The sequence below is a fragment of the Tiliqua scincoides genome, chromosome 9 (genome assembly GCF_035046505.1).
Source record: "Tiliqua scincoides isolate rTilSci1 chromosome 9, rTilSci1.hap2, whole genome shotgun sequence".
In the NCBI taxonomy this organism is placed as follows: Eukaryota; Metazoa; Chordata; class Lepidosauria; order Squamata; family Scincidae; genus Tiliqua; species Tiliqua scincoides.
The window spans coordinates 5,436,727-5,457,431 of NC_089829.1; the positions used below are offsets into that span (position 1 = coordinate 5,436,727).

Consider the following 20,705-nt stretch of genomic DNA (forward strand, 5'->3'; position numbering starts at 1 on the left):
TACTCAAGACAGGTCACCTGAAGCCCACCAGTTGCCCACAGAAATGTTACCTGTTTTTCTGCTCTCAAATGCCTGTGTTCATTATTTGTGGGGTGACGTTGTCCCAAAGAGAAAATCGACTAGTTTGCTTGCAGGTTAGGGAAGCTTGACCTAGGGCAGAGTTACTTACTCCAGGTAAGTGGTTATTTGAAAGCCTGTTGTAAATGAAGAAAGTCAGGATACATTTTGGTTTTTGCTTAAAATACCAATTCAGTGTAATGTAATCCTAAAATACAGGAAGGTTTTTATTTAAAAAAAAAACAAACCACCCTGTATGCTTGGCAGAATTGCCCAGCCTTGGCACATGATGTAAGTGGTATTGATGAATAAGGTGCATATGTGCCTCTTGCACGCCACAGGAAGAGTGGAGTTCTCCCTGACCAGAAAATCTCAAATGCTGCCTTTTGTTATAGTACTGATGCAAATAACATCTTGATTCCTCCCCTCCCCAACTAATCCTTTGCAGCTGGTATGTACCTTTTTTCTAAGGCAATAACACTTTTGTTTGAACACTAAAGGTGCATCTCTGGGGTTTCTGTGGGCTGTATGTGCTTCTAACTGTTAAACTGATTTTCATTTTTGTAGAGTGCCCATGCAGACATACTGGAGGCGCATATGTTAGTAAGTGAAAGGAGGCAAAAGGATGGAAATTTCTAGGCTATGTGTAAAAACCAACATGCCAACTTAACTCTAGCTCTTGTAAAAGCTGAAGCTATAACCAAAGAAATAACTCAAGTTTCCAGGTGCCGTTTTGCGGTGAAAGGGCAAAGTAGCAACTTTTATAAATGAATAAACAAATAATATGTTAATGACCCCAGAAGTACACCAGAAAATCATTTTTGAAATGCTCCCTCTAAAATCCCCTTGGGGATGGAGGCCTGTGCAGATTTGGTCCTCCACGAGGCTGACGGAGACGTTTGAGTCAGGCAGGGGATTGCTTGGGGAGAGGCCATTTGTCTAATTTCACCATCACTTCTCCTCCTCCTGCTTCCTGGAGGAAGAGGAGGGAAAGGAGGAGAGGAAACAAAGCAGGAATGTGGATCATAGAAGAGTAATGGGCTTCACTGTTGGAGAAGTGTTGGTCATATTAGCAATGCTCTATTCCACCACTGTCTTCTCTGTGCTTCCTGTCCAATCCAGTCTTCCTTTCTGAACTGAGGGAACTGGAGGAGTGGGGCTGGTGCACTGCCACAGAAGGGGGATATTTGGTGTACTATCTCAGGTACCAAGAGGTGATGGGATGCATGCATACTGCCTGTGCACATTGGCAGTACAGCGGCAGTGTGTAGGCGAGAGCCAGTGGTTATGCTGATGGGAACCGTGTACCTTTTCCTTCCTTTCAGTCTGGGATCCAAAGAGTGGGAGGGTGATGGCCGCAAAGGATGTGTGGATTTTGGGAACCCACACATCTAATTCCTCTCCCACTAGGGTAAGCTGCAAGGGGGACTGCCTTTAGATTTCAGAGTCCCAGCTTCTTGACTCTTCTCCCTGCACATGTACAGAGAACCAGGCCCAGACAAGTGGGATATAGCTCTTGGTTCTATAAGTGGGTCTGCTCTTGATATATTACGTTCAGTTGGATGTGCATCCTATTGACAGGAGTACAGAGCAGATGGGTTGCTTTCAATGGGATAGGCAACCATGCACAAATTGTGGGATGTTCTCATAAAGGTAAATGCAAACAGATCTGAAAAGCTGTAAACAGGACTATGCTGAGCTCTTTGCAAGATGCATTTGATAACAGGTGGACAAAACAATTATGTTCTGACTTCCACCTTCATCGGTAACCTAGAGCTGCAAGTGCTCAAGTGTGCAACACCGTGATAACAGGAATTGTTACAAACCTTATATGGGGGGGAATGCACAACAGCTGTGGTTTGTAAACTATATTCCAGAGATTTCCGGGTTTCCTTGGAAGGGTACCAAGGCTCTTCAGTTAGAAGGTTGGTAATGGGGGTGCAAGTTCCTCTGAAAGTACGGGTTGCCTGTTGCTCCTGTTCCCAGCTCTGTTGTCCCCCAGGGAGTCTTGCAGGAAAGTGCTTTCAGTTTACACAGCTCAAAAGTGAAGGCAAGAGGTCTGGCTAGTAGGACATCAGATGAAACCTGAGGTATGATGCCCCCACCCCAAATGGTGGTTCTTTGTCCAGACTTGGTCATGGAGAGTGGCAACTGTACCTCGTGGAAGTGTTTCAGTGAGAACAAAGTATTATCGATGCTGAAGTAACTATTTTTATCAATGTAGTGATAACTTTGCAGCGAGCTGATGAGACTCTTGAATGTATTTTTATGCTGCAGGCTTAAATGTGATTTGATACAGCAGTTGTATCCTTGCCAGGGAACATGGAGAGCTGTTGTTTTGTGGGAGAGGCTAACAGGGTTCTCAACACCCTGGCTTGAGACTGCAACATCCAGGATTCTCTGGGAGCAGACATGAGGGTTAAACTTCTTTAAAAGCAATATTAGTTTGCGTTGTAAATTGGCCTTGTAAAATGGTGGAACGTTCATCTTTCTCTTGTGCATTAAGTTTCTTGGGCTCAACAGCTTGCTTTCAATCTTTAAACACCTTGAAGAAGTCTAACCTGAATAATAATCCAACCTACATCCCTAGAGTGATTTGCTTTCGTGGTGGGTTTTGCCAAGCCAGAAGATGTTCCTCTGTTTAAAATATTTCTTGACTAGCTTTCTATCCCATTTCCCAAGCATCTTGCAATTCACGCAAAACCATGCAGTCCAAGTAAAATATCAACAGCAAACAATCAAACAGTAGAAAAACAGCAGCAAAAAAAACAAAGCATTTCTTTAAGGGAAGGCCAATCAACAAAAAATACTTCACTATCTGTTTTTAAAATAGGCAGTACAGTATAGGAGCCATTCAAGTCTCATGAAGGTGGGAGTTTCACAAACTGGGAGACATCAGCTGTCTGGCCCTGTCTTACATTCTTGGGTGGTAGCACATTGAGCAGAGCCCCAGATGCAATGTGTGAGCAAGGTTCATGGGGGGTGCGAGCATACATGTGCATCCCAGGTAGCAATTTTTTTAATGCTTGGCTGCAAGCTATAGCAAGCTATAATCCCTTGATAATGGAAACCCAGGCGCATAACCTCAGCGACAGTCTCCGTAATGGCATTATCACCACATTGATAAACATGCCATCTGAGCTCCGTTAGTCAGAACATAATGGCTTTGTGTATCTTGTCATGCCATTTGTTTCGGCAGATAAAATACGGGGCCTACAAGTAACACATATGCAAACATTAGCATGCTTGTTTCTAGCCACTTCTCTGGTTATTTATAGCTTCCCCCTTTACATATTGTGGCAGGGATACCGAAGAACATAATAAATTACGTCACAGAGGAAAGTGAGGAGCTTCGGATTGTAAAGTGGCTTTAGGAGACCTTGTGTTCTCTCTGTTCAATAGCCATGGCAACCATTTTCACAAAGCACATATCTGCATTGTCTATCAACAATGGCCGCTGACCCATCAAACCGCAGAATTCTTTAATGCTTTTTATGAAAAAGTGCTGCTCCAGATAGCGCCACACTCATGGTGCGTGTTACGCTAGCTCCTGATAGTACTGCTCACTTGTCAAGGCCTCCAGCTTGCGTTCATCGCTGAGCAAAAATCTATATTGCTATACCAACCCTGCTGCCACCACCAAAAAGAAGAAAATTCTGAAGGAAATGACACCATCTGCAGAGGTGTGATAGCTTAGTCCTCTCTGTGGCAGTCCAGTTGTGCTTGTGGCAATTGTAAGTTGCACCTTGCCTCAGAGAGCCTGTGTTTGGTAGCAAATTCTCTAGTGGTCGTTGCCAAGTTGGCATAATGCAATTGGGATGCCCCGTTAATGGCCTTGAATAACTTGGCATATTCGCCATCCTGGGAGTTAAAGGGAGATCTCCCCCTCTCATTTATTTTTTCCAGTGCATACGTTAGCCATTTTCACGTGGCACTCTGGTGTGCTGCGAATGGTCTGCAGGTGTGCTGCAGGAGTTCAAGGGAGTGTCATTTATTAATAGGGCCATTGGGGGATGTGAGCCCCACTACCACCAACACTATGGTGTGCCTTATGAGTTGTCAAAAATTGATGGTGTGCCTTGACCTTGTCAGTGTGCCACAAGATGAAAAACGTTGAAATCACTGGCATACGTAGTGGGCAGTTCTAACACAATACTAGTGTTTACTGGCAAATGTGATGCTGTAGTCGAAAAGAGTGTTATAAAACCAGCTAATTGAGATTGTTCATGTCTCTTTTGAAGTTTCTCGCTTGTCCGGAAGCTCCCTGGGTGGGCCCATTGCTGTTTCTCGGCCTAATTACCTCACAGGGTGGCTGTGGGTTTAAAATGGGTGTGCACACATGGAGAGAAAAGCCACCCATGTACTTGCTTCAGAGGAAAGGTGTGATTGAAACGTTATAAATAAATGCGTTACATATGCCAATAATTTAACTTCACCGTCTTGGTATGTGAGGTAGGGACGTGAGGTGGGTGGGCAGGCAGGCAAGGCAGAGCCTCCCCACCGGAGTGGGGCACCCAAGCACCCACAACCCACACGCTCTGCCTCACGCGGCGGCAGTGCTTTTCGAAGGACTGCAGTGGGGATGCTCTGCCTCACCTGCCTCCCCACCCACCTCACATCCCTGATCTGAGGTGAGAGAACTAATGCCTTCTTGCATTTGACCCACCTGCCTGAGGTGATTTTTGCATTGACCTAACGACCTGTGCCTTAAGGTGGTGTCTTTGAAGTAATTTTTGGTTGCTTTTTGCTTTTATCTCTCCTTGCCCCCTAAGGGATGGCTGTCAGGATTTGGGAGAAGATGGGGAGATACTACCCTCATCTCCCCCCTACCCATTACGATTTCACCTCACCTCACCTGGCCACTGCAGTGAGGCACAGAGCAGTTCATTTTGGTGGGAACTGCCTGAGAGGGAGCATTGCTGTCTCCAGAGTGTGGGGTCTGTGGCCACGTCTTGTTGGCAGCACTATGGCTTTCCATCCTGTCCTCTTTCTGGGGCTCGGGGTCCGGCTTACTGGTTTACCAGTTCACATTTAACAGTTCACGTTGAATTTAATGGTTTACCAGCTCACGTTGAACATTCTTGTCCTGTGTGTGTGTGTGAGAGAGAGAGAGGTTGATCAGAGCCATAACCAGCATCTTTGTCCCACAGTTAAGATTCAAAGGTGTTTATCCCACTTTTTTAAGAGAAAGGGGCACATGCTTAGCAGTGATGGGCAACCTATGGCTGGTTGGCCACAAGTTGCCCACCAAAGTCCTACTTGTGGATTGCAAGATGTTTTGTTCACCATTGCCCATGCACAATGTGTCTGTATTTCCTCGTGGAGTCATAGTACACATGCCCAGTAATGTTAAAGAGGGCCACTCGTGTGGTTCATCCACTTGCTTTGGCTGCTCATCTCAGTTCTCAGGAGCCACTTTTGACTCAGAGACTCGCCCCCCAACATCACACACAACAACATCCCTGCTATTGGGGTCTCTCTTTGGGCTCACTGATAGCAGAAGGGAAAGGCAAGATATTAGATAAAGTAGTGTTTCTCAAAACTGTGGGTTGGCATCCACTAGGTGGGATGCAAGCCAGTTTCAGGTGGGTCCCCATTCATTTCAATATTTTATTTTTTTATATATTAGATTGATATGTGACTGCATTTGGGGAAATGTTACAGATCTGTACTTTGAACAGGCTATATGTACATGCTTTTAACAGTGATAGTCACTCCTGGGTCAGTGTGGGCAGAATTGCAGCCTAGGATTGTTAAAAATGTTCCTGCCTGATGATGTCACTTCTGGTGGGTCCTGACAGATTCTCTTTCCAAAAAGTGGGTCCCGACGCTAAATGTTTGAGAACCACTGAGATAAAGAAATACAAACCAAGAGGCCCTGTTAATCTCCAGGATTGCTGTCACTCATCAACTTGGAGACAGGTACTGATACCTGGAGACTCCAGGACCATCCTGGAGGGTTGGCAGTCCTGTCATATGAAAAGAAGCTGTGGGAACATTTGGTGCCATGAGGTGGTCTGGCCTTGTTCTGAGTAAAAGAGAGCTTTGATTTATTTTTGATCCATGTTTTGTCTTGGTACATGGTGTTTAGGGTAGCTGACCAAACAAATTGGTGAACTAACACCATGAAACAAAAACCACCTTTATTGCACATATATATGTATATATAAATGAATAGATCAGTCCCAGAATTGAACAATGAAGGCAGTGGCATAAAATGTAATAAAGATGACTGGCAGCAGCAGTAACTTGCTTTCTATTTCAAAACACAAACCTGAGAAGGCCTGTGGATCCAAAATTATCTCCACTGCCTGCCTAACAGCAGCTACCAGAGGGGTAGATAGTTTTTGGGCTGCATTTCTATACACACTTGTCCCACTAAACATGGTGACGTTACTTCTGAGTAGACATCCTAGGATTGTGCTGTTGGTTGGTTGCCACAAAACCAGCTATCTTCCAGCACCTCAAACTAATTTGTTTCAGTATAAATGCAAGGCCACTTACACTGAGATTAAATTGGTATGCCTTTAGAGCGCTTTGTTGTGTTTCTGTAGAAGCAGGCAGGCAGGCATGGATCGAGGGGCCCCTGTTTTAGGAGGCTGTTTCATAGCTTGAGCATTATGGTGGAAAACTCTTGCTCCACAGTATCGTTGTTGTATATATGATGGTGGGAAAAACAGGAGAGCCTTATATTGGGGCAGAGTTCAGAGGCATGTGTAAAATTATTATTATTATTATTATTATTATTATTATTATTATTAATAATACTGCTTTTCAACTAAAAGTTCACAAAGCGGTTTACAGAGAAAAATCAAATAACTCACAATCTAAAAAGATGCAAAAGAATACCAGCAGACAGCCACTAGAACAGACACTGCTGGGGTGAGGTGGGCCAGTTACTCTCCCCCTGCTAAAAAAAGGAGCACCCACTTGAAACAGTGCCTTTTACCCAATTAGCAGGGGTTAAACTTAGGAAGTCATCTTATTGAATCAGATCATTGGTCCATCTAGTTGAGCACCGCCTGCACTGACTGGCAGCATCTTCCCAGGATTCAGATGGGGGTCATTCCCAGCCCTACTGGGAGATGCTGCCAGGGGTGGAACTTGGGACCTTCTATGTGCAAAGCAAGTGCTTGACTCAGAGCTGTGGCAGGTAATTCTTGACATGCTGTGATTCATTACCTGGAATAATAGGGGGTTGAGGGGGACCAGGGTTGATATCAGTAAGATTATTGTTGAAAGGTGGGCACATGTGGATTTCAGAAAAGACCTGTGGCAACCGTGGCATTGGTTCTGGAAGTCTGCCCCTTTGCACGGCTTCCCTGTGGAACAGATGAGACTTTGCTGCACCTCCACTGGGTGCACTTTATTCAATTCATGGGTGAGTGGGGAGAATCCGTGGGCTACATATTGCCTACCTGCAGTTTAACATATTGTGGCGGTGGGAATAGGCTTGTGCTTTTACATTTCTCTGTAGGGATTTCAGTTGTCCCTTGAGTAGAACGTAAAAGTAATTCAGAGATTGCATTTGCTGCAAACATTTAATAAGAAGAGACAAAAAATGTGCAAAGAGAAAAAGCTTCAGAGAGTGCAGAAAGGGAAATTATAAAGCAGACACTTTAACTGACTTATAACTCTTTAGAGTCGTACTTCTTAAAATGTAGCTGTGAGTTTTGGAATCCAGTTCCTGAAATTATTATTCTAACTATCAAAATCAAGTGCTGTGCAAATGCTGAAAATTTATCAGTCTTCTGACGCCCGGCTGGCAACCCTTTTCAAAAAAATATGATTGTACGCAGTGATTAAGCACAGCTCTTACAATTACATCAAGTGTTTTGGATAAACCTACAGAGTCTGCAGGGATATCTCCATTCCAATTCTGTCATTATGTGTGTTGTTCCATTGATTGTAGTCATTAGTTAAATTGGTGGTGTTTAAATGGGCTCCTACTGCAGTAAGGATTGCAGGGTAGCTAGCTTGCATTGTGATCGGTTTTTCAGTTCTTCTGTCTTGTCTGTATAGTTTGGTCTCTGCCACAGCACTGGTGGATTTTGGAAAGAACTTGGAGCATTAGTAAATCTTGAACCTGGAAAGCTAGTGCAAGTTGACCTGCAGTTTCAGTCTTGGATAACTGAATTAACAGTTGGAGAGATGTCCTTCTGTACCCCCCTTCTCAGGTGGCATTGAAGGTACTCAAAGGTCAATGCACTTGGGGAGAAAACTGAGAAAAATTAAGATACCTCTGAGCACACTTGTAGTTGGCTAACTGGAATGAAAAAAACTGCAGCTCTATTTCTGCATGCTGAAGAGTACGGCCTTATGTCTCTCACATTGCGACCCCCCCCAGGCCATTTAAACAGCAATACTATACATATTTCCTGATAGTAAACCCCACTGAACATAGTGGGACTTATTCTGAGGATTCTGATGTATAGAATTGTACTAACTAGGAACTGACAAGACACATACACACACTGGGATATGACATGAGGGGGTTACTTCTGTTCAATGAATAATTTTTTTAAATCCCACTGGACATGCCCAAACTGACAGGTTCACAAAGGCAACCCAGTTAAAAAAATCTTAATTTTAAAATCATGAATTTTTTTTTTTAATTGTAGAACGTACCTTTGAGGGCACCAAGACTTTAGAAATATTCTACAGTAAGCATTTAGAGGAGATTTGGGAACAGAGGCAGAATATGGTCTTCATAGCACTGGTTGTCTAAACCAGCATTTCTCAAACTGTAGGTCAGGACCCACTCGGTGGGTCATGAGCCAATTTCAGGTGGGTCCCCATTCATTTCAATGTGTATTTTATTTTTAATATCTTAGACTTGATGCTATCATGGTATGTGACTGCATTTGGGGAAATGTCAATGGGGAAAGATCTGTACTTTGAACAGGCTACTATGAATTTGCTTTTAACAATGGTAGTAAATGGGACCTACTCCTGGGTAAGCATGGGTAGCATTGCAGCCTCAGATTGTTAAAAATTTTCTTGCTTGATGATGTCACTTCCAGCCACAACATCACTTCTGGTGGGTCCTGACAGATTCTCATTCTAAAAAGTGGGTCCTAGTGCTAAAAGTTTGAGAATCACTAAACTGTTCAACAGGACCTTGGAAGCTTATTAAGGGTTCTTTATCAAGGGATGATGGGTAGTAGCAGGCAGGCTTTCCTGAGAGACAGCAGACCCTGTAACACATAAATGCATGTGAGTCCCAGGTGTTTGTGTGCTTGTATTGTTTATTCACACAAGGCAATAGCAAGGACCTGCTGGTCTAACCAGTGCCTTGTGTGAACTGAGCGCACACCCTGGAAGCAGTGGGTTCCAGGAAAATTATGAATTATGACCCAGTTTTCGGTGGACCAGCTGCTGACTGGCACAAAGCTGGTGAAGGACGGTGGACTAAGTATCTCCAGCAAGGTGCCTGAGTTCACAAGGCAAGAAGGAATCATCAGGCAAGGGGCATAGCATGGCGATGCCAGAGGTCTCATGTTCAGTCCCTGGCAGCATCTCCAGGCAGAGCTGGGAAAGATGTCTTAATTAAGACACTGGAGTAGCACTGCTGATGATATGGAGGTACTTAGACCAATGGGCAGAGTGTGTAGAAGGCAGCCGGTATGTTTATATTAACACAGTTAGTTGTGATTTATTTGGGAAGAGATTCTGAGTATGCTGTCCTGTGTGTGAAGATCAGCTGATCATGGGGAGTCTGGTGTTTAAAACAATGCAAAACTGACCACCATTCCCACATCCACTCTTACATTCCACAACAGGAGTTCCTTGACAGTCAGACTGATATGGCTAAGCTTCTCTGAAGGAGGCTGTGTAGGATCCGTTGAAAGAAGGTTCCCTCGCCTTAAAAAAAAAATGAGTAAATAGAGCAGTGAAGCTTTCCGCACTGATTTGTTTGTGAAATTCTTTTGTGGGGAGGGAAAGCAACCACAATTCCCAACTCTGTAGGCCAAGGTAAATAGCATGTCATGATGCATTTAACAAATGACGATGCAAACCACAGGAAAATACACAACAGAGGAAGGATCTGGTTCCTTCACTGGAAGATAACTCAGTGTTGAGAACCTGGGAAATTGCTAGATTAAATGGGGGAGGGGGCAGAAAAAGAGAGGCAACCACAAAGAGGTCCCCAAGCTTAAAGGCAGGGGTAACTGAGCAGAGGCAACTTCACCAGCTGGGCAGACCACAGAAAAGTCAGGGAGAGAGGGGGCAAGAGGAAGGGGAAAGCCACGAGGCTGCTTTAAAGCAGGGAACAGGCTTGGTGTCTGTCTGTGCAGGAGTGAGAGAGATGGACCGTCAACCAGCCCCCGCAAGTCCAGCAAACAACAGAAACCAGCAGCCCCCACTGAGCAAATTCCATAGCTTGTTAGAGTTCTGTGTTTTGATACTCTTGTTCCAGCATCTCTGCTCACTTAGACTTTTGGTCATCGTCATCCTGTCCCCCGCAAGAAGAAAATCTTTCTTAACCAGAACTCTTCATCTTCTCCCACTCATAGTAAAATTCAAATTGTTTCTATGTCTTGCCAAGACTGGTTTAAGTTTGTGCCCCTCCCACCAAATTGAGAATTATTCAGCATATTGAAAGACTTCCTTTGTTACAGATAAATAGTAATAGGTCTCCTTTGAGGGTTAAGGGTTAAGCTTATTTTAGCAGGTTCCTTGACATTGGTTCTGAGTATTTAGTATATTTTGAGGACCCATAACAGTAAGTGCACAAATATGATGGTGCCTTTTATTGGATTGAGTCTGTATGGATTATTGGAAGCTCTTAAGACATTCAGTTGTGCTCTTAAGACTTCAGAGTTGAAAAGCTTAAAGCAAGAATGAAAATGGGTTTTGCTTCGAAAGGTTGATGGGTTGCCTGCCTGAGCCTGTTGTCCTTATCAAATGAAGAAACACTGGACATATTGACCTCCCTCAAAGAATGCTGGGAAAAGTATTATGGGGAGGGACCCAGGAATTCTCCATTAGAGATTCCAAGGCCACCTTGCAGAACTCACGTTCCCAAAATCACTGCATATAATGGTGAGCATGGACACCTGGTCACATGGTAGCTTCTTGCTGTGCTGACTTTGCACTTTAGTGAGGACCAAGGTGAGCAGGAAGCAAGTCTGTAAAAAAGTGGGCAGCAGTACAGTGTTTGGGCTATGCTGAATCCTCTGTTCTACCAGTTTGGACTAGCAAGTGGCTTTGCAGTGTTGAGTGTGCTGATCCTAGCTCCTGAAACACTTCTAGCCATAAGATCCTAAAATGTGAAGGTTCAGTATAATGTAAATTGATTGAGTTTGCTGCATAGAAATAAACAAACCTGGGCTCAATCCTATCCACACTTACTTGAGAATAAGCCCCATTGACTATAATGAGACCTACTTTTGAGTAGACATGCACAGGATTGGGGTCTTAGTCTTTCCCTAATCTCATACCCCAGGTTGGGAACAGTTGCTGCCCTGTTATCCCCTAGTGCAGCAGTTCCCAAACTGTGTGTCCATGGTCCACCAGTGGGTCACGACCCAATTTTTGGTAGGTTGCGAAACAAACCAGGCAGATTACACTATGTGTATCAAGAGTTAAACAACCTGCTACTTGGGGGGAGCACTGCTGCCCAGTCATTATTATAGCCACAGAGGCTTGAGCAGCTGGTAAAGTGAAAGTTTTTTTAAGGTGGATCTTGCTGCTAAAAGGTTTGGGAACCACTGCCCTAGTGTGAAACATAGATTAGGTAAGGCTTTTGTGTTAGCCTTGCTTTCATTGCTGAAAGCAGCATCTGCAAGCTTGCTAGTGACACAGAACTGTACCCTGCAGAAATTGCTAATACTCTGCATATTTTCCAGATGTAGTTGCACAGATTTGTGAAATATTTTTTAATCAGATGCTCAGCTTCAGAATCAGGAGGATTTTTTACCCAGTGCTCATCTGAGAAGGTGGCAGCAATTTCCACTACCCCATATAAACCACTCCTGGGTTTTTATTAAATCCTGTTTATAAACTGAGGGGTGCTGTGGTTCACATCTAGGTGAAACTGCCCTGCTGATGGCCATATCCCCCTCACACAAGGAGAAAGCAAGAGAGATTGTTCTCATATCTGATTTCCTTACAGAGGTCCTCAAGTTAAAGCTGTCATATCAAGGTAATCTGTTTCTGGATTTTTTTTTTAAAGCACTAATTAAAATATTGCCCATTTGTAAAACATGATAAAGTAGTCAGAAGTAGTGTGAATTATTTTCTTTACCACAACCCTGTGTGGCAGGGCACTGTCCTTCTCTCTCCTTCCTTACAATCCGGTGCATTGTTTATTTGGAAGCAAGTACGTGTGTACATGAAAATAGGCAGCTACCATCAGATCTATGGTCTGTCTAGCTCAGCAGAGTCGGCACTTGTTTGGTAGCTGCTGTCCATGGTTTCAGGCAGGGGTCATTTCCAGCCTGACCTGGAAATACCACCAGGGATGTAGCCTGGGGCTTCTCTGCCACTGATCTTCAGCTCCATCCCTAGTTTAATCCCACTGTGTTCAGTGGGGCGTAGCCTTGACCCTCCTTTTTGTGCCCTGTCCCAGGCCAGCACTGGTCTCCCACATGCTGCCTGGCTGTCACAAATGTGCTGTAAGGCACATCACAGTGGTTGGGAGGCCAGAACTAGTGGACACAGGACCTCCACGCTAGTCGGATGACTGCCAGGATCCAGCAGTGGTAAATTCCCCACCAAGTTTCAGGGAAGCGTTCTGGGGCAGGGGGGAGCTGGGGAGGGGGTGAAACTGGACAGGGGAGGACAGGCAGGAGGGGCAGTTCAGGCCCCTGGGTTCAGGCCCCTGGGAGGAGGGAACGGGGGGGCAGGGGGAGGCAGCCGAGGTTGCCACAGAATCCTATTCCCCCCTCTCATGCCTCAAAGCTCTACACTACTCTTGTTCTGCACCAATGATTGAATTGGTGCAGATCTGAGTGGGCCTGAAAAATTTTTGTGCACCCCGCTGCACGGGGACAGCAGCCTGGTTAGAACTGGGCTGTTACTGTGCTGTAACCAAAAGCCAAAACACCCCTGTCATTGGGATTGCAATTGTGGTGATGTTGTAGCATCGTGTTGCTATCTTTTCTGTTGTTGTCTGAGCTGCCTGTTGATAGAAAGGCCAGATAGAAACAGGCTTGGACAAGTTTCTGGAGGAAAAATCCATTATGGGTTACAAGCCATGATGTGTATGTGCAACCTCCTGATTTTTAGAAATGGGCCATGTCAGAATGCCAGATGCAAGGGAGGGCACCAGGATGCAGGTCTCCTGTTATCTGGTGTGCTCCCTGGGGCATTTGGTGGGCCGCTGTGAGATACAGGAAGCTGGACTAGATGGGCCTATGGCCTGATCCAGTGGGGCTGTTCTTATGTTCTTAACTACAATTCCCAGGAGGCCTTGCAGGTCTTCTTGTTATCTGGTGCGCTCCCTGGGGCATTTGGTGGGCCGCTGTGAGATACAGGAAGCTGGACTAGATGGGCCTATGGCCTGATCCAGTGGGGCTGTTCTTATGTTCTTAACTACAATTCCCAGGAAGCCTTGCAGGTCTCTTGTTATCAGGTATGCTCCCTGGGGCATTTGGTGGGCCGCTGTGAGATACAGGAAGCTGGACTAGATGGGCCTATGGCCTGATCCAGTGGGGCTCTTCTTATGTTCTTAACTACAATTCCCAGGAAGCCTTGCAGGTCTCTTGTTATCTGGTGTGCTCCCCGGGGCATTTGGTGGGCCGCTGTGAGATACAGGAAGCTGGAGTAGATGGGCCTTTGGCCTGATCCAGTGGGGCTGTTCTTATATAGGCTGTAGAGAAGCCTCCCTCGCAGCCCACCTTTTCAGCAGTATTGACTATGCTGGTGGCATTGTTCACTGTCTTGGCTTTTTCCCTGCAGCAGGGAAAGATGGACTATTAATCAGGGATATGCAGTGGGTGGGTGGGGAGGCAGGTGAGGCAGAGCCTCCCCACTTCAGCAACATGCAGTGGATGTGGAGGCAGGTGAGGCAGAGCCTCCCCACTGAAGGGATGTGCAGTGGGTGGCTGGGTGGGGAGGCAGGGGAGGTAGAGTCTCCCTGCTGCAGGGACCTTCGGTGCTTGGGGAGACAGGTGGGCAGAGCCACTCTGTAGTGGAGACCTGCGGTGGGTGGGGAGGCAGAGCCTCTCTGCTGTGGGGATGTGCTGGGTGGGTTGCGCGTGGTTTGTGGGTGCTTGGGTGCCTCGGTGGCGGCGCTTTTCGACGGACTCCGGTGGGGAGGCTCTGCCTCACCTTCCTCCCCACCCACGTCCCAGCGCTTTCCAGCCAGCCGGGGCTTGCCCTCCCGCGGCCCGGCCAGGGCCCCTACGGGCTGGGGACGTGGCTGCCCGGGCGCCCTCGCTCCGTGCCGGGAGTCCGTCCCGGCGATCCAGGCCGCCTTTTGCGGCGCGCCAGCGGAGCTCGGTCCTGCTCTGCCTCTCCCTCCCCTGCGCTCCGCTCAGCCCAGCTCGGATCACATGCGAAGCCGCGGCGCTCGCTCGCTTCCTTCCTTCCCCCTTTGTAGTGTCAGAGCCTCCTGGGTGACGAGCCGCCTCCGCTGCCGGGCTCCCTCCGTCCTCCCAGGACCCAGGCAGGCAGGGCGCGGGTCTGGGCTCTACCCTCCCCGCAGGGGGTCTCTCCTGCCCCCGCCCCTCCCCCCTTGCAAGCCCGGGGAAGCCCCCCGCCACTTTGCACAACTCCCTGCCGTGCTCCCCATCCCACTGCTGGGGGCTGGTTGGGGGGCAGCCTGTGTGGGGGGGTCTGGGGGGGCCGAACGCCTGCTGGTCTCGGTTTCTGAACTCCTCTCCAAAGTGGACCCTTCGCCCAAGAGAACCCAAGTCTCCGGTGGCCCCGATCCTGACCCCAAGCAAGGACTTTGGCTTTTTTTTTTTTCCTTCTCCCCCCCTCCTTTGCATTTTTGTAAGGGGGGGAAAGAGCAACGCGTTTTTCCCTGGAAGAGTTTTACTTGGATGCCTTCAGCTGCTGTATTTCAAGCCTGAAGACCACCCTGGACCCTTGAAGGTGGAAGGAGTGTGGGACCCTTTTCATTTTCCCAAATGCCCCAAAGAGAAGAGAGAGCCCTTATTTTCTTTCTTCCTTCTTTGCCGCCCCCCCCCCCACTGTAACTGGAAATAGATCTTGATGGAAGTTTTTTCCGTATTTATTTTCAAGGAGGCCCAGCCTGTCACTGGCTTTCTTAAAAGCCCCCCAACAAAACCAACATCGGCTGTCATCTTGTGCTAAAAGGCACAAATGTTGTTGTTGTTTAAACCTTCAAAGATTGGGCTGGACTCAATGCCAAAAACCTGGAAATTGGCATTTTCTGTGGGGCTGGCCTGTGTGTTTATTTGTTTCTCCTTGGTTCCTAAACTGGGCACTTTAACTGCTGTGCTGGTGACAGTGAATTTTTTCTCCCCTGCTGACATTCTGTTTTTATTTTTAATGCAGAAACGCTTCATTAAGGGGCTCAGACAGTATGGAAAGAACTTCTTCAGGATCCGAAAAGAGTTGCTTCCCAATAAGGAGACTGTAAGTAATCCATGGTGGACTTTATGTAACTTGCTGCTGTTGTTTTTTTAAAGTGCCACTCTGCATTCCTCCATTTGATCTTAGGAAGCGGTTGCCTTTTAACCCTGTGTTGGGCTTCCAGCTCAGCTGCTTGGGCAGTTCTTCATCTAAGGCAACACTGAAATTGGCGTTTCAGAGCTGTAGATCTCAAAGCATTTTTTTAAAAGCAGCTTTCTTTGGGAGCTTATATTTTTGGTATTGGAGGTGGATGAAGTTATTGATACTGTTGTGCTAATTTTGGTTTTGTTGCCAAAACAAGAGCCCAGGGCGGGACACTTATCTGAAGGCCAAATAAGAAACAAATTCTAGCTGCATCATGAGGAATGAATGTGGATTATCTCTTCTCCCCCCCCCCCAAGTTGTGTTGCTTCAGTGGGTGGCAGATGATGGGTTTTGTGTTTTCTCAGCTGATTAGGATCATTATGTCCTAGAGCGACATGAAACTGACAGATTTTGCTAAAAAAACTTGCAGGTGCTGATAATAGGGAAATGTGTGACTTTTGCAAGTGAGGAGGGTTTTCAGGAGCCCTGAGAGATTAAGTTCAGTTTAGGTTTAATCGTTGTCATTCTCTAGAAGCTTTGGTTTCACTGCTGCAGGTGTTGCTTAGCTGCTTGGAAAGGGGTAGCTTTAGGAAGCTGGTTTCCCACTTGCTTATGAGCTGAGGAAATAGCAGGCAAAGGTGATGATTTTCTATGGTGATCTGTTCCACTGAGTATTTTGAAGTTGCAGGATCTTTTTAGTATAAAAATGTCAGCTTGCTTGGCCAAGGAAGGAAGAAAGTCATTGTGACCATGAGTCACAGTTTTAATTGAATAACTTGGGACTTTGAGGTTTTCCTCCGTGGTGTGAAATGCGACTGTTGAGCTACTGGATTTATGGCACAAGGATCTGTCATTTTGAAGGATTAATCGAAACATCACATGGATCTGATGGTCAGATGGAGTAAAATGCTTCCTGCAGAGCTTTTCGTAGGTGCTTTTTTTTGCCCCCTCTAGACAAACAGTTTTAAAGGACAAGCTCGTGAGAAGTCAAACTTGAAGTCAAACTTGGCATTTTAATGACTGTCTTTTTAGACAAAGGTGATGTGCAGAGGGAGTAGCTTTATAGAACTGAAAATTGCATATATTTTTTTAAAAATAGAGAGTGGCACAGTTCCTGCTAATAGGATAACATTGGTTTTTTGTGCTTTTCTGTCCTGCCCCCAAATAACCTTTAGAAAATATATTATGGGTAGGTTTGCCTTTTGCTTAACTTGTGCTTTTGAAACTAATGAGATCATTTTGGTTTGGCAAATTTCCACTCTGCTTCGAATGGAGTGCCTCAGACATCAGCCATATTTTCCCGTTTGCCAAAGGTGCATGTGTATTTTATTTTTTTTCCTTTTTGCAAAGTCCAGTTTGGATTATGGAAAAGAAAACATAGTTTGCCCAACCACCGTTTCCAGACTTGTGGGACTTTGAACTTGCTAAGTCGCATACCTTGTATGTTCTTCCCCTTCCCCTCCTGTGCTTTTTTAAAATAAAAGTGTTCTGTAAGTTGCAAGCTTGGTGAAATATGAACTCTGGCACTGCCATTCAAACCTCGCATTTTTATTGTGCGAGGCCTAAACTTTTTGAGCAGACAAGATGAGTTATTGCTGGCCCAGTTTGATAAGCTGTAAAGGTCTCCATTGCATGTAGGCCTCTTTTGCCTCTAATAGTAACTGATCTGTGAGTAACCTTTGACCGGCAACGAATTGTTTAATCTCTGCTTCCTGCTCTTGCCCACAGGTCTTCCTCTTGCTTAATCTTGTCTCCTCAATTAGGCAGAGACAAAAGGCGAGGGGAAGGGCAGGGTGAGAGATGATGCAGCTACTCTGTGCTGTTTTTCTTCTTTTTGGGCCTTTTGGAGGAGGGAGTCCTTTGAGGAAAAGAAGACATCCCCTTTGAAGCTATATGAACTTGCCTCAGTCTTGCTCACACCTTCCACCAAAACGCCTCTCAACTGTTTTGCTTAGTGCAGTTAGAAACTTTAATTCTCTCTCACACACACTGACACACACTCACTCTCACTACAGAGAGAGAGAGAGAGCTCACTGCAGCCTGGAATGATGCTCAGCCCTGGATTTCCTGTGGTGAATTGAAAGACCACATTGAAGTATCTGAACTGTGTCATTTTGGGGGGAGGGGGTAACAGGAGCAAGCTTGTGTTGGGCATCAATTTTTAGTATGTTTTACATTAATAGGCTGTCTTTTCAAGAGGTTTAGAGTGGCATCCATGAAGGTCCTTATCTCTCCTATTCTCATAAGATCCTTGAAAAGCAGGTTAGTTGGAGAGAACAAGTGACAGGCCCAAGCAACCCCCTCATGATGATTTTGATCTGAACCAGGACACCCCCAGTCCTAGTCCAGCTCTCTAACCACATCACATGATACTTCTATCCATATTGCTCATACATAGGGGGTGCAATAGGTTTGAGACTTTATATCAGTATTATGTCTTGGGTTAGAATATGGCTAGTGACAAAGGATTTAGTCTCTGGGAGCATTCAAGGATTCTCTGTGGCATTCAGTTTCTTGTTGAACTGCTAGCAGTTTCCTCTTCCCATCAGCAGTCCCCTAGATGCAGGAAGTAAGGATTCAATATCTGACACGCAGAGTTCCTGATCCAAGCGTGGTGCTGGTTTTTCCATATTTTTTTGAGGGGGGGGGGATTAAAAACACATGCTAAGGCTTCTCACAGTAGCAACAAAATGGACATTCACCAATGAATTTGAGTAAGGCTACTTAGTTGGAGATCAGTTGATCAGTCAGAAAGATGGTTACAATGCATTCACCAACAGACTTTTGAAAACCTTATTATCTGTTCAGACACTGGGTTCCAAAAACTTCAGGTGGAGGGCACCATCCTTTTCTCACACAGGAGGGATTGCTGACCTGCATGTGTGTCATTAATGAAAATGTACTTTTTTCTGAACTACTGTTTTAATGTGCTTTTCAGCACAATCCTAACCTGCCTGGAGCAGGCAGGCCAGCTGGCCTGCCCCCCATCCAGAGCAGGGTTGGGGCAGAAAGTGGCTCATCCCAGGACAAGGGGAATCACTTCCCCTTACCCCTCGTTGCACTTCAGTCGCCCCAATGGGGTTACTCAGATCTGCGCCACCTAAAGAGGTAGTGCAGATCCGAGCGGCCCAAAGCTGCGGGGACCAGGGTTAGGATCTGGCACAAGTGCTGAATCCTGGCCCCGCTGCCTGCCTTCTCGCCCCAAAATGCTTCCTCCCTGCCCTCCCCACACACACCCCCAGGCTCCTGCGCTGGCCTAACTCTGCTGGCACTGGCTTACCTGATCTCCTGGCCCAGTGGGGCTGGGCCAGCATCTGGAGCCCAGCACACACCTCTGCGCCAGCCTCCCTCCTCAGAAGGTGGCATGAAAGTGCTTTATGGCACTTTCGCAACACTCTTCGGCTGGCGCAAGGGATTTGCAAGGGACCAGCCAAGGGCGCCCTCTAGATTGTGCCCTTAATTCATTAGGTAACAGCCTTTCATATTTACATAACTTTTTCCTGCACCAAAACTGTCCTAGCACAAAGAAGTCATGTGTGGAGTCACCCATACTAGAACCCTAATCCTACATGGAGTAAGGCCCATTGACTTCAGTGCATGTTTTTGCATGTTATGTTAGGATTGCTGCTGTCATTTAGTTTCCCATTGAGTTTGGTTTGTTGTGTCAGGATGTTTTTAAATGTCTATGTAAGTGTAAATTCCTTCTATTTTGAAGTTCTGTTGCATCTTGCAAACTATGAAAGTTGGAGGCTCTCATTATTGTCTAATAGCCTGCTACTGTACATGTTAACTACCTGTGACTTAAAAGAGCAAATGGGGGCAGCTTTCATAATGCCTTCCAGCCTGATCTCCTGGAAGAGATTCTCACTTGTCATAGGTGAGTGGCTAGTAAAAAGCTTGACTTCGTTTACAAAAAAAAAATAATAATAATTAACCAGGGGTGGGGAGACTTCTGAAAATGTGTACTGTACAGTATTTGCTATATTTCTTTCTCAGCAGAGCTCCCAATTCAACCTGAAACATCTTGTTGCGTCTTCTGCTATTTTTAGCCAATGCTTTTATTTGCCAAGTTCTTTTAATTGTGGAAATATCTGCTCTAAACAGAAGTCCAGCATTAGGTAAAAGGAGAGTTAGGAGGGAGAGAAGGCACTTTATTGATCATATGGGGGAATGGTCTGCACTCACCTGGCCTATTTTACATAATTTTTTACTAAGTAGTAAGTCCTGGTGGGATTTTTTATAAATAGTTGTTACACTCCATTTGAGCTTTTCTAAGCTGATTGAGTGGAAGTTCGCTCTCATTTGGACCTGTCCCCTCTTGAAATCAGAAGGCTGGATTTGTTGAAGGAAAGCTGCCAAGTTTAGGGAGACTGAGTTGATCAGGAATTGTTTGTCTTGTGATGTTCTTCCGAGGGAGATCCTGTACTTCAATTGTGTTTAAATTACTGTGTGATAAATAATGCCACACATTTGCTTTGCAAATAAGACCACAAAGTTGCTAGCCTTCTGGCTGACTCCAACCTGTGTAATGTAATCTTAATGAAGTTCTGTAAAGTTAGCTTTATGCTGGTAGTTGAATGAAAAAATAATCACCTCTCTTTTTGGGTTGCAGAAAGTTAGATTTCTATTCTCCTAAAAGTGATTTTTACTGGCTACAGGTGAGCAATTTGCTGGCTTTGTAAACATCCTTGCTGTAGGTGGTTCATCTTTTCAATTTGATGTTCATTTACCCTTTCTCCCTTTTTTTGAGTTGCTAGGTTTCGGGTTCCTAATCTTGGGTTTAGGGAGATCGTTTTTTCTCAGAGTGCATTGATTATACTAGAGATAGCCCTCGTCTTCATTGTTAAACCATGCAGTTACATATTGTCTTGGAATTATCAATTTTATTCTCTGGCCTTTTCAGATGCTAGTGCTTGGGAAGTGTTGCAGTTAAGAACTGATTGTATCATAGTAACTATGGACTGAAATGTGTATTGATATTCCACATCTGGACTCTGTAAGTTGATGCAAATGAG

The 20,705-nt window shown here is 45.6% G+C and overlaps 1 protein-coding gene across 1 annotated transcript in view; it reads left to right on the plus strand.

Annotated features, from left to right (window-relative positions):
• Window positions 1-20,705, plus strand: part of RERE (arginine-glutamic acid dipeptide repeats) — a 284,124-nt gene that overhangs the window by 201,820 nt on the left and 61,599 nt on the right. Inside the window, exon 11 of the mRNA XM_066637389.1 lies at window positions 15,529-15,609. Within this exon, the coding sequence (XP_066493486.1) occupies window positions 15,529-15,609 (81 nt within the window). The remainder of the gene's footprint in view (window positions 1-15,528; window positions 15,610-20,705) is intronic.